Source organism: Erinaceus europaeus, chromosome 4 (assembly GCF_950295315.1).
Source record: "Erinaceus europaeus chromosome 4, mEriEur2.1, whole genome shotgun sequence".
Classification (NCBI taxonomy): Eukaryota; Metazoa; Chordata; class Mammalia; order Eulipotyphla; family Erinaceidae; genus Erinaceus; species Erinaceus europaeus.
Genome location: NC_080165.1, coordinates 65999224 through 66013440, shown reverse-complemented (window position 1 = coordinate 66013440; position 14217 = coordinate 65999224). Strand labels below are relative to the sequence as shown.

Genomic DNA, 14217 nt, shown 5'->3' with positions numbered 1-14217 from the left:
GGGTCCATAGGCACCTGAAAAGGCTATAGTGGGAGAGAAGTCACAAGGCACTATTTTTTTTTTTTAATTTTCCCCCTTTTTGTTGCCTCCTTTTTTATTATTGTTGTTATTGACATCGTCGTTGGATAGGAGAGAGAGAGGTCAAGAGAGGAGGGGAAGACAGAGGGTGAGAGAAAGATAGACACCTACAGACCTGCTTCACCGCCTGTTAAGCGATTCCTCTGCAGGTGGGGAGCCAGGAGCTCAAACCAGGATCCTTATGCCCCAGACCTTGCGCTTTGCGCCACATGCACTTAACCCACTGTGCTACCACCTGACTCCCTACAAGGTACTTTGAAGTTCTGCAGAAACCAGATCTGTGTAGGGGTGCTGCCATAAATAAAGGCAAAAAGAGAAGCATGTTGACCTAAGTGAAAGGAAAAAAGTCTAAAGAAGATAGTGAAGGTGAGAGAAGCCAGCAGAGATCTGCAAATTCTCCATTGCATCCTGATTCCTTGAGTGACCCGCAGTACCTAGCAGTCTGTGCTACTAAAGCACGGAGTGACTGTAGGGCATGCTTTAGGAGGGGAAAGGTATAGGTAATATTCTCAGTGCTGCCTGGTTTTCCAGTCCAGCTAGCATTACATAGTTCAAAATGTGTACCAGAAGCAATAGTGGTTTTGGGAAAAGTCATAACATTATTCTTGGTTTTCCTACCCACTAATGTGCCATGAGTTTTCTGACAACCCAAAGTGTTGTAATTCTCTTCATTAAGACTACAGTTATTATTACAGTATTGTCACCAAATTCTTTGAAAATTCTACATTTAGTTGTGGTCATATTATGTGTCTTGTGTAAAGTGAGCAGAAATGAATGGGAGGTGAAATTTACATAATTTGTAAATCAATCTTTTCCTTCCAGGTCACATGTGTATCATGCAATTACAAATCTAACACCATTGAGCCCTTTTGGGATCTGTCCCTGGAATTCCCTGAACGCTATCACTGCATAGAGAAGGGGTTTGTCCCTTTGAACCAGACAGAGTGCCTGCTCACCGAGATGCTGGCCAAGTTCACAGAGACAGAAGCACTAGAAGGGAGAATCTACGCTTGTGACCAGTGTAACAGTGAGTGTTGAGGGGAAGGGATGTGTGACTGGAGTATCAGTTGAAGATGCTTCTTTTGCCCCTGTAGTAAAAGGTAACACTGAGAATACTGAGTAGTTCTTAAGCATATTTTAGAGATTATTTTCCTCCAACTTACTGAAAACAAACATGTTATTATATATTAAAAAATAAGGGAGTCAGGCAGTAACACAGCGGGTTAAGCGCACATGGCGCAAAACACAAGGACAGGCATAAGGATCCCGGTTCGAGCCCCCGGATCCCCACCTGCAGGGAAGTCGCTTCACAGGTGGTGAATCAGGTCTGCAGGTGTCTATCTTTCTCTCCCCCGTCTTCCCCTCCTCTCTCCATTTCTCTCTGTCTTATCCAACAACAACATCAATAACAACAACAATAATAACTACAACAACAATACAAAGACAACAAGGGCAACAAAAGAAAATAAATAAAAAATAAAACCTGAAGCCTGGGAGTTGACACACACTGGATAAAAGCATCAGACTTGAACATGAGGCCTTGAGTTTAACCCCTAGCGTCACATGTGCCAAATGATGCTCTGATTCTCTCGTTCTCTCCTTCTTCTCTTCCTCCTCCTCTCTCTCTCACCAATAGTTTTATTTTTTTTAATGAGTAAAGTCTACGATGGAATTGGAGAGAAGGAACTCAGTGGGTGGGTATATATCTTGCCATGCACATAATCCAAGTTCAAGCCCCTGCACTACATGGGAGACGCTATGGCTCTGGAGGAAGCTCCAGTGCTATAGTGCTTCTCCTTCTTTCTGTTTCTTTGGATATATAGATACATGAATGAATGAATGCAATATCAGCCTGGAGCATGATCAAGGCCCCAGCTCCACAGAAAAATAAAATGAGGTCAGTAGGTGGTTCACTCAGTATAAAGTATACATTACCATTTTCCAGGGTCTGGGTTCAAGCCTAGTTGTATTGCCAACACATGGCACCAGCAGGGGAAGTTGCATGAGTGGTGCTCCATTGTCTCCCCTTCTCTTTCTGTCTCTCACCCTTTATCCAACGAAATAAGAAAATAGCCACCAGGAACACTGGAGTCATGTGGACACCACGCCCCAGCATAACCCTGGTAGCAGTAAGATAAAATAAAACCTAGGCATTCTATCTCCTTTAATAATTCCTGCTGTGATTGACATTAGTTGTTATCTTGGGAAGCATTTCAAAGTGTGGACCCTGAAGTGAGAACTCCAAGACTGTGAACACTTAGCTTCATAGTACTATAGAGGTCCTGTAAATTGTCAGACAGTTTCTCAATCTTAACTCAAATGGCATAGCCTGTTGGACAGCTATATCAGAAAAGTGTACTCACAGTAATGCTTTTATGGATTTAAAGTCTTGGTGTACAGTGAGAGCCTGGGCAATGGGATGCTGGCAGTAGCATATTATCATGTACAGGACACAAATTCAAGCCCTCGGTCGGTCCACACTTGTGGGGGAGGAGGGAGGAGCTTCATCATCAGTGAAGCAGTACTGTAGGTCTCTCTTTTCCTTCCTCTTTACCCCCTTCCTTTTACATTTCTTTCTGTCTCTAAAAATAGTGTGTGTGTGTGTGTGTGTGTGTGTGTGTGTGTGTGTGTGTGTGTGTGTGTATTTCCCACTAACCAGAGCACTGCTCAGCTTTGGTTTATGGTGGTTTGGGGGAATAAACCAGGGACTTTGGAGCCTCAGGCATGAGAGTCTCTTTGCATAACCATTATGCTATCTACCCCTGCCTCAGATAATTTTTTTTTTAAGGTTTGGAACAGAGAGACCAAAAAAGTAAATTGGAAGATGCAGTGTTTCATGGCACCTTCATGGATACTTTCTGCATTATTTCTTTACATACCTGAAAGCTCTGCACTTCTGAGAGGGTCATAACTTTAAAGTGAAACTTCTTCCATGTAGTTACATAGGCAACTATGCTGGACCCCCTTCTGTTGTGCCATACTATTTAATGCTTTTGCTAGTATGTACAGAGGGGATGCAGAACAAACACTGAATGATGTGTGTGTGTGTGTGTGTGTGTGTGTGTGTGTGTGTGTACAGAGAATTAAAGAGTAAAATTAATGGATGTGCAGACATAGAAATCAGTTTGCAGCCATATGGTAGTTTAGACTACAAGTTTTAGAGGAAAACTCAACAGTAGCCCTTCCTTTTAAAATTTTTAAAATTATCTTTATATATTTATTTATTGGCTAGAGACATCTAGAAATTGGGAGAGAGACAGAGAGACATCTGCAGCACTGCTTCACAACTTGTAAAGCTTTCACCCTGCAGGTAGGGACTAAGTGCTCAAACCCAGGTCCTTGTGCACTGTAATGTGTGCTTAACTGGTATGCCACCACCCGGGCCCCCCCTTTTTAATCTATCTATCTATCTACCTACCTATCTATCTATCTCTTAGAGCAGGGACTTGAGGCATATGCAGTTCCCCTGTTTCTGGGCTGCTTTTTCATACAGATAGGGACACCACAGCACCAAATCTTTCTTTAGTGCTATGGTCTTTTTTTTTTTTTTTTTTTTTTTTGGTGCCAAGGCTCAAATTGTGCTTATGCACATGACAAAACATGCTTTATCCAATGAACTGTCCAGCCCATTAGCATTCCCCCACATCTCTCTTTAAACATGTCTGTACCTGTTTTTTTTTTTTCTTTAAAGATTTTATTTATTGACTGATGAGAAATATAGGAGGAAAGAGAGAAAGAACCAGACATCACTCTGGTACATGTGCTGCTGGGAATTGAACTGAAGACCTCATGCCTGAGAGTCCAATGCTTCATCCACTGCATTACCTCCCGGACCACACCTATTTTTTTTAAAGATTTAAAAAAAATATTTATTTATTCCCTTTTATTGCCCTTGCCTTATTGTTATAGTTATTATTGTGGTTATTGATGTCATTGTTGTTGGATAGGACAGAGAGAGATGGAGAAGACAGAGAGGGGGAGAGAAAGATAGACACCTGCAGACCTGCTTCACCATCTGTGAAGTGACTCCCTTGCAGGTGGAGAGCCGGGGGCTCAAACTAGGATCCTTATGCTGGTCCTTGTGCTTTGCGCCACCTGCGCTTAACCCACCGTGCTACCACCCGACTCCCCTGTATCTGTTTTTTTAATGTAAATTGTGGAAAAACTATTCTCTCAGGAGAATCTTCACAAAAATAAAGTCACACTTGATGTTATTACTGTCATTTTAAAACAGAATTTGAGGGGGCCAGGAAATAGCTCACTTAGCAGAACACAAACTTTCTCATGTATGAAAACCTGGGTTTGAGTCCACAGCCATTACATGGAAGCACCACCTAAAGGGTAAGCTCCATGAGTGGTGAAAGAGTGCTGTGGTATATCTTTCCTCCTTCTTTGTGTCTCTTTCCTTTTTTTTTTTTTTTTTCTTAAAATGTATGTACGAGAGAGAGAGAGAGAGAGAGAGAGAGAATATCATTCTGGCATATGGTACGCTGGAGACTGAACTCAAGATCTCATACTTGAATCCAAGTTCTTATTCATTGCTCCACCTCCTGGGCCCACTTTACCTTTACTTTTCACTCTATCTGGGGATGGATGGGTGGATGGATGGATGGATGGAAAGAAAGGGAGAAAGAGTATTGAAAACATTGAAACAGTACAGGCAGAAATCCTCATCAAAACCCTGGCAGCAATAAAATAAAATAAGATTTGAAATGCAGTGCTTGGCTAACTGTATATCTTTCTAATCCTGTTACATATTGAGATATAAAGGCAGTGACTTAAATTATCTTATTAAAACTGCATCTGTTTTCTTTCTTTCTTTCTTTTTTTTATCAGAGCACTGCTCAGCTGTGGGTTTTGATGGTGCTGGGGATGATCTGGGACTTTATAGCCTCAGGCATGAAGTGTCTTTTGCACAATCATTATGCTGTCTCCCAGGCCCTGTATTTTTTTAAAACTGTGTTTCACATTGCTTTTTATTTATAAGGAACAATAGTATGGCAACAAAATCATTCTTGTACATGATAGATTAAACAAGAAGCACTTTTATTTATTTTTGCATGAAGAGATTTTTTTTTTTCTGGTTGCCAGGCGTGGCAATTTATCAGCATTTCTCTGATCAAGTTTAAATAATAGCAGGGAAGATAAGCTATGGAGAAAAGACCAGATGCACTGATCTGTTGCTCGTAAGTTTTAGAACTGTCAGTCTTCTACCTCTCTGTGTGGCCAGATTAATCAAACAGAGACAAAATTGATCAATCTCAGTTGGATCAGTAATTTCTTTTTCTTTGTGAATTTCATTTTAAGGAAACAAAGCCAGAGTCTAGATTGTCTTCATCTTAGCTCACACACTCCCTCTGCTGAGAGTGGGAGTCACTGCCAGTCAGTTCCTGGGCAGACTTGGAGTAATTGTTAAAAAATATGCTGGTAAATAGGAATGTAAAATAAGACCAGACCCTTCTTTGAATTCTTTTTCTGTGCATGAGCCTACATATCATGACTGCCAGACATAGTAAAAGCTTCTCTGGTACACTCATTCTGATGTAGTCTGTTATGGAAAGCAACGGCTCCACATCCTATTGTCACAGAAGCTCCACAGTATATCATCAGACTGTGATTTGCTACCTTTCAAAAGTGATACAAGCAGGACTTGAAAGCGGATGCTCAGCTCTTCAGATACCTAGACCAAGATCTCAGCAGCTCAAAGACATTTATCAGGCACCACAGTAGACCACTAATTCTCATCCATTCACTGATATGATTATATATAAATAACAGAGCAGCTCTCAGTAAATGATTATAGAAAAGGCTTGTGGTAGAAACTAAGAGGACATAATTTCCATTGTTTATTTTAGGAAATACATTCTCCTCATTAATTCAATAGCTTTAGAAAAAAAGAGGAGATTTTAGCACTATTTTTATTTGGATAAGTTAAATTTGGCCAGCTGGTGAGTGAGCCTTCTCTTGCTTGTCCAGCAGTGTTTTTTCTTTTTTTATAATTTGGAATCGACCAAGTGGACACGAGGGCTACGGAACCCCCAGTGTCATCAGAAGTCAGAGTTTAACAAAACTCTGGTGAAAACTAATTAATTAATCAATTAATTGTGGACCAGAGAGGCAGCTCACTGGGTAGTGTGCCTGGACTGTGTGTATACCATTTAGGCATCACATGGGAGCTACTATGGAGGAAGCTTTGGTGCTGTAGCTCCTTCTTTTCTTTCCTCTTTCTTTTCTCTTCTTTCTCTCTTTCTTTCTTCTTTCTAACCAAAGCAGTGCTCAGTTTTGGCTTATGGGGATGCTGAGGATTGAACCTGGGACCTCAGAGCCTCAGACATGAAAGTTGTTTGCATAACCATAATGCTGTCTCTGCAGCCCTCTCTTTCTTTTTTTTTTTTTTTATATTTTTATTTTTTTATTATTTATTTTTTATTTAAGAAAGGATTAATTAACAAAACCATAGGGTAGGAGGGGTACAACTCCACACAATTCCCACCGCCCAATCTCCATATCCCACCCCCTCCCCCGATAGCTTTCCCATTCTCTATCCCTCTGGGAGCATGGACCCAGGGTCATTGAGGGTTGCAGAAGGTAGAAGGTCTGGCTTCTGTAATTGCTTCCTCGCTGAACATGGGCGTTGACTGGTCGGTCCATACTCCCAGTCCCAGCAGTGTTTTTTCATCCAAGAAATATTTTTCAAAAGCTTGTTACAACATACTTATATAAACCCAGTAAGTAAAGTTTTTTTAAATATTTATTTATTTATCCCCTTTTGTTGCCCTTGTTTTATTTTTGTAGTTATTGTTGTTGTTCTTGATGTCATCGTTGTTGGATAGGACAGAGAGAAATGGAGAGAAGAGGGGAAGACGGGGAGAGAAAGATAGACAGCAAGAATTGATCAGTGTTCTGGGGAAAGGGAACAAGAAAGATATCTTATGGCACGTTGTAAGATATCTTATGGCACATTCTTATTTTTAATTTTTTATTAGTGATTTAATAATGATTAACAAGATTTTAAGATAACAGTGGTACAATTCCACAGTTACCACCACCAGAGTCCTATGTCCCATCTCCTCCATTGGAAGCTTCCCTATTCTTTATGCCTCTGAGAGTATGGACCAAAATTCTTTATGGGGTGCAGAAGGCAGAAGGTCTGGTTTCTGTAATTACTTCTCCGCTGGACATGTACGTTGGTAGGTTGGTCTATACCCCCCAGTCTGTTTCTGTCTTTCCTTAATGAGGTAGGGCTCTGGAGAGGTGAGGTTCTTTTTTTTTTTTTTCCCTTTTGTTGCCTTGTTGTTTTATTGTTGTAGTTATTATTGTTGTTATTGATGTCGTCGTTGTTGGATAGGACAGAGAAATGGAGAGAGGAGGGGAGATAGAGAGGGAGAGAGAAAGACAGACACCTGCAGACCTGCTTCACCACCTGTGAAGCGACTCCCTTGCAGGTGGGAAGCCGGGGTCTCGAACCCGGATCCTCATGCCAGTCCTTGTGCTTTGCGCCATGTGCACTTAGCACGCTGTGCTACCGCCTGACTCCCAATAGGTGAGATTCTAAGACACATTGGTGAGGTTGTCTGCCCAGGGAGGTCAGGATGGTGTCATGGTAGTACCTGCAACTTGGCTGAAAGGCGGTAAGATATAAAGCAAAATGTTCAATAAACAGGAACCCAAAGGTAGTTGAATAAATGAAACTAGGGATCGTCATGTAGGAAGAGCTAAGAAGTCTATTTTAAGCGTTTCCATGTGACCCATGACTTTAGTAAATTTTGCCAGAGCCTGATACCTAACATGCAGGTGGACTAAAAGTATTGTCTAGGAAGATGGTGTCAGAGTTGAGAATAGGACTAGAAAGCTGGATTAGGGCAGAGAGTAGCTCTCAGATATGTGTTTTATAAGCCCATACATATAGGCATGTGCTCTATGTTACATGCTGCTGCAGTGACCTTTCATTATATTCCATTGATAGCATTATGAGTGTACCATCCTAAGCCCATACCAATTTTGGATATTACTGAAGACAAAAACTTCAAGGCCGGAGGGTGGAGGGCGGGACAAAATAAAAAATAAATAAATAAATAAACTTCAAGGTGTATATGTCAGAATTCGATTTGATTGCTGGTAAATAAACTCAAATAACATGATTTGAAACAAGAGGTTTTTTTTTTCCTTTTTTTTTTTTTTTGTTTTTTGTTAGGTAGAAGAAATATGAGGGCTGGGAAAATAGGATAGTGGTTATGCAAAAGGCTCACATGTCTGAGGCTCTCAAGTTCCAGGTTCAGTCCCCAACGTCACTAGAAGCCAGAGCTGATCAGAGCTCTGATCTCCTCCTCTCTGTGTCTTTCATAAAATAAAAATAAAAAGATATTTTTAAAAATATGAAAGATATTCAGGGGTTAGTATTGTGGCTACAAGGTCATGGAGGAACCTTAAGCTCCTATATTTCATTTTATTATTTTATTTTATTTTGTTTTTTATTGCCTCCAGGGTTCTCGCTGGGGCTCAGTGCCTGCACCACAAATCCACAGATCCTGGCAGCCATCTTTTTTCTATTGTTATTGCTGATGTTTTGTTGTTATTGTTGTTAGATAGAACAGAGAGAAATTGAGAGAGGAGGGGAAGACAGAAAGAGGGAGAGAAAGACACTTGCAGGCCTGCTTCACCACTTATGAAGCGACCCTCCTGCAGGTGGGGAGCCAGGGGCTCAAAACGGGATCTCTAAGCCAGTCTTTACGCTTTGTGCCATGTGCACTTAACCCGCTGCGCTACCGCCCTATCTTCCTTATATTTTCTTTTTAAAGATTTATTTATTAAGGAGAGAAAGAAAGAGAACCGTATCATCATTCTGGCACATGAGATTCTGGAGATCGAAATTTGGACCTCATGCCTGAGAGTCAAATGCTTTATCCACTGCACCTTCTCCCAAGTCACCCTAACTTTTACTATCAGCTTTACTGTCTTGCTTCAGTACTTCCATTCTCTAGGCACCTTATGACCTAAGAGAAATTCTAGCAGTTGCCAACAGTGGGATGGACAAACTTTCAGTCTTTAAAAAAAATTAATTAATTAATGGGAGAGAAAGAATCAGAGTATCACTGGCACATATGATACCAGGGTTAGAACTCAGGACCTCATGCTTGATAGTCCAACACCTTATCCACTGCAACCACATTGGGCCACCCATCAGTTTTTTTTATTATTATTATTATTCCCTTTTGTTGACCTTGTTGTTTTATTGTTGTGGTTATTGATGTCATTGTTGTTGGATAGGACAGAGAGAAATGGAGAGAGGAGGGGAAGACAGAGGGGGAGAGAAAGATAGACACCTGCAGACCTGCTTCACCGCCTATGAAGCGACTCCCCTGCAAGTGGGGAGCCAGGGCTCAAACCAGGATCCTTACACCAGTCCTTGCATTTTGCACCACCTACACTTAACCCGCTGAGCTACCGCCCAATTCCCACCCATCAGTGTTTTTAAAGCAGTTATTCTAATAGTGGAACATGGTCACTTCCTTTCATCTCAGTCATAATTTCCCTGCCCACACTGTACAGTGTGTGAGGCTGGAAATGCAGAGGGTCATTTATTACTCTTGGGTCCTATTTTTTCCCTAAGCCTGAAATATATGCATTATTTATCATTTTACAGGAGAGGAAATGGAGGTTCCGTTTTGAGTAACTTCCAATAGCATACAACCAGATATGAGCAGAAAATATTATTATAACTTCCTCAAGTAAAATTGAGGTCCAAATAATTAAAAACAAGGAGATTATATATTGAGTGGCAAATACATATCTCTGCCAGAGCTAGGAAAAAATGAGACTTCTCACAGTCTACTTCTTATATACTTTCCCAAACCACATAGGTAAACGACGCAAGTCCAACCCAAAACCCCTTGTTCTGAGTGAAGCTAGAAAGCAGTTGATGATCTACAGACTACCTCAGGTCCTCCGGCTGCACCTTAAAAGATTCAGGTGAGCTTGCTCTGGGGCTTACCTAGTGGCTATGATGGTGGGAAGAGTTGCTTCAAAGGTTTTGGTGAGGGCAGATGTTTTGCTTAGTATTAGAAGGGGAAGCTGTTCTCTAGCAATCTTGTACTTCCACGGAGATAAAAAATGCTTCATACTCAGTGAGATAAACTGATAACTGAGCTGAGCAGGACTATCCTTTCGCTCCCATGGCCAAGTTTAATTAGTTAGTCTGCACTGGTGCTTGCACTTAAAGAGGTTCTTACTTCATGAGGACTTACAGAGTCATCCTTTGGATAAAGTAGGAGATAATCTGTGAAAAAGAAAGGTAGGCAGTAAATACAAAAAGATCACTCACTGAAAGGGCTAGGTGGTTGATAACTTGATAGAGTGTACACATTGCTACGTGAGAGAACCCAGATTCAAGCCCCGGTCCCCACCTTTGGGTGGGGGTGGGGGAGCTTAATGAGCCATGGAAGAGTGCTGCAGGTTTCTCCCTTTCTCCCTCTCTCTCTCTTCCTCTATCCCTGCCTCTTTCTCACCCTCTAACAAAAAAACAAAACAAAACAAAAAAATGACCATCAGGAGTCTGTGCAGTAGAGTTACATAGGCACTGAACCCCATCAATAACCGTGGCAAAAGGAAAAAAAAAAGACTTGTCTAAATCGCTTGTGTAGGGTTTCTAGTTTCAAGAGTTCATCATGCAACATTCACAAGAAATATATGCTGACAATGATGAACACTGTTGGTGGATACAAAAACCAAAGCCCAAAGGTTAAGTTTTCTCAGTTCCCTGTTATATCTGTCTCTGACAATAATTGCCTGTGCCATTTCTTACTAGTAAGAAGTTTATGTTCATGTTTCAGGTGGTCTGGCCGTAATCATCGAGAGAAGATTGGGGTCCATGTCGTCTTTGACCAGGTATTAACCATGGAACCTTACTGCTGCAGGGACATGCTCTCCTCTCTTGACAAAGAGACCTTTGCCTATGATCTCTCCGCAGTGGTCATGCATCACGGGAAAGGGTTTGGCTCAGGACACTACACAGCCTATTGCTACAACACAGAGGGAGGTGCGTGTGCTTTACTCTGTGGGGTGGGGGACACGGAAAAGGGTTGGCTTTGTCCACATATTGTTGCTTTCCTTTTATTTCAATCTTATGGGTTATCTATAGGCAGAAATTACATACATTCAGTGGACTGAATTTTTGGATATGTCACATATCACCAATTAACAACATAAGGTTGTCCTAAGAATCGGTGGGAACTGACACATGGTACCTAGCTCGTAACATTCAATCAGTGTTAGAAGACATTACTTGATATTAATAATTCTGTTACAGACCTCAGTCTCCTTCTTGGTTTTGCAGAAACAGTGTGTGATCTGGGTAACCTTGTGGAGATACTTTATTAGCCTCACTCTTAATAAACCTGAGGATATTTTTGAGCCTGATATGTATTATGTCCATACTACCTTCCTTACCACAGAAGGTGGTAAGGACACCTCCCAAGGAACTCTCAGTCCTTCTCCCCAAGCAGAAACACTCAGCTACTGCAGTGAGGCAGGCAGGCTGCAGATGTGCTTTAAGTGGTGTGCTGACCCTGAACCCCTCAGCCCTCAGGGCATCTAGTAAGCCTGTCAGCAAGTGACTTGATTCTTTCTTAATGTTCCTTTACAACTGCCCTCTATTTACAGTTTCCCATTCCTCTTCCCACACCAGCCCCCAGTCTCTTGACTATCTTTGTAGGCAGTAATAAAAACCCCTGAATAAAATTAGGATAAGGCCACTGTCAGTGCATGTGTTTTAAGCAGCATTGTGGTAGGGATGGATGGGGATAAAGGGAGTAATCGCTTCTCCCACCACTAGTAAATGAGGGTTGGCTCTAATCAGAATTCATCTGTCCCTTCTTGATCTCCTGATTTTGCTTGCTGATTGGAAATATAAATTGGGTAGTCATTTTTCTCTTTCTTTCCTTTGGTTTCCTAGGTTTTTGGGTCCACTGCAATGACTCAAAGCTGAATGTATGCAGTGTTGAGGAAGTGTGCAAAACTCAAGCCTACATCCTTTTTTACACTCAAAGAACAGTTCAGGGCAATGCAAGAATCTCAGAAACCCAACTCCAAGCTCAGGTGCAGTCCGACAATGAGGGCAGACCACGGACCTTCCCCTGAACGGGAAGCACTTCAAGGACTGACTTGTTTCTGAACTATTGGTGTTCATACTTCTTTCCTCTTGTAGGAAATAAGGTTCACTACAGTACCGTTACTGGGTTTACCTCACTGGGTCTAAAGCAAAAGGTGCCAGGTCACACATATCCTATAACAAAATCTGTAATCACTTTTTTTTTTCCCAATGGTTTTGGAAGTTCCCTCTCTTGATAACACAAAGAAAAAGGAGTAAGCATTATGAAGATTCCTTCAACAGTTTCTTCTAAATAGAGAGAGGCAGAGGAAAGGGAGTAAATTGGTCAAAAACAGCCAGGAGAGGAGCCACATTTTCTTTCCACTGTGTGACCCCCTGCTAATCAGGAGCTCCTGGCAGCACTAGAACCCTTCTGTTTTGAGCAGCCCTGGCCTACACATTAGAGGGAGGGCCCTGGGATGGCAGCTTGATGAATGGGATTAGTTCTAAGAAGGGAGGTAAAGTCTAAGAATTTGTTCCTACAAAAGGAAGTAACCCTCGAGGGTTGAAAACATGTAGGGCTAACAACTGAAGAGCAGAGTGAGACATATGGAGCACAAACTGGGAGGTGATTCACATATCATACCTTCCCTGACTGCTGCTGTCATTTAAATCATTCCGTATCTTTTAAGGCTGGCATGAACATCCCTTCGTTTTAAAGAAGGAACAGTTCATGGGGGGAAGAAATAAACTAGTGCATGTTCTTTGTTGCAAGTTAGTGGTAAGGGCTACCCAGTTAAGTAGCCAATTCCTGGTTTGGGTTTAGGGCAAACACATGGCTTAATTTAACTTGGGTCATTAGGTCAGTTGTCTGAGGCTTTCGCAGAACTCAGTTGAGAGTAGAGAGGGTTAGCTGGCTCAGGACTTATCAGAATGTCTGTCACCATTCTTACCTTGGTGTACCATGTAAATTTCCTTAGCCTGCAGCTTCTTTCCCACTCTCAGAGGATGACAGTAGTCTTGTTTACCACAAGGTTTGAGAGCTTTTGCTTTCCTAGAGCATGGGAGTTGTCTATGACCTGCTTCTTATATGCCCACTTTGTTGTTCATAGCCTTGTCCTCCCAAACCTGATATCCTTTACTATTTCTCTACCCACCCATACTCAGTTCATTAGAGAAAGAAGCATAGTGCTCTGTTCTATGTCATTTTTTTCTTTGTAAACTGGGTCACTTTCTAAGTAGAATGAAATGCCCAGATAGAAATTCCCCTCCACATCAGGCACCATGGGATTTCCCTTTTCAGTCTTTCTCAGTCCTTCACTTAGACTCACTGGTGTGAGTGAACGCAACCAATAGCTCTCATTTGTGGGGGTTGCTGCAGCCTGCCTCAGCCTGTAACTACCAGTGCTCATCTTTTGACTGAGCCTACCATATTAATACTTCGATTCAGGTAGAAGTACAGTTGTCACTTGAAGGGAGTAAATGTGGAATGGGGTTTGGGGAGGGGTAGGAAATTGGGAAAAGAGAGGCTCAAGAATAAGAGCTTTAGTGATTTAATGAGCCCACTTCCCAAGCAACACTGCAGCATTTGCTGTTGACGTCTTTCTGACCACTCTCTCCCAAAGCACCACTGAGACATGGAGGAAATTTAGACAGAAAACAGCTTGCCCTGCTTAAAAAAAAAAAAAAAAAAAAAAAAAAAAGTGACTATTTTAAACTTGCTTTTTCCAACACTGTGAGGTTTCTGTAATATTTAGCTTTTATTTGGAAGCGATAGCGTATGGCATTTTTTATGCTGTTTGGTTTATATTATCTACTGCAGGCTTCTTTATATAAGTTTGGCCCGGGCTTACCTACTCCTGGACACTGTTTTAAAGTGTCACAGCTGCCCAGGCTGCCAGAGACTCTGTTAGGAATCTCTACTCTCTAAGTCCACACTTTTTAAGTCAGCATGTTTGATGATGACTTTGTGGCAACAGAAAGTCCATTAAAAAGGAAAAAAAAAGTCCAAGTAAAATAGAAAGTGTGTCATCGTTCATTTAATGCTGTATTAT

At 41.6% G+C, this 14217-nt stretch overlaps 1 protein-coding gene across 12 annotated transcripts in view; it reads left to right on the top strand.

The window, feature by feature from the left end:
• USP49 (ubiquitin specific peptidase 49) overlaps window positions 1-13360 on the top strand; it is a 105835-nt gene extending 92475 nt beyond the window's left edge. For 11 of the 12 annotated variants that reach the window (XM_060189810.1, XM_060189811.1, XM_060189813.1 and 8 more), the window contains 4 exons: window positions 901-1105; window positions 9939-10047; window positions 10908-11113; window positions 12029-13360. In XM_060189810.1, coding sequence (XP_060045793.1) covers window positions 901-1105; window positions 9939-10047; window positions 10908-11113; window positions 12029-12213 — 705 coding nt within the window. In that variant the 3' untranslated portion in view covers window positions 12214-13360. The remainder of the gene's footprint in view (window positions 1-900; window positions 1106-9938; window positions 10048-10907; window positions 11114-12028) is intronic. The other variant, XM_060189814.1, reaches the window with a different exon arrangement.
• The last annotated feature ends 857 nt before the right edge of the window (window positions 13361-14217 follow it).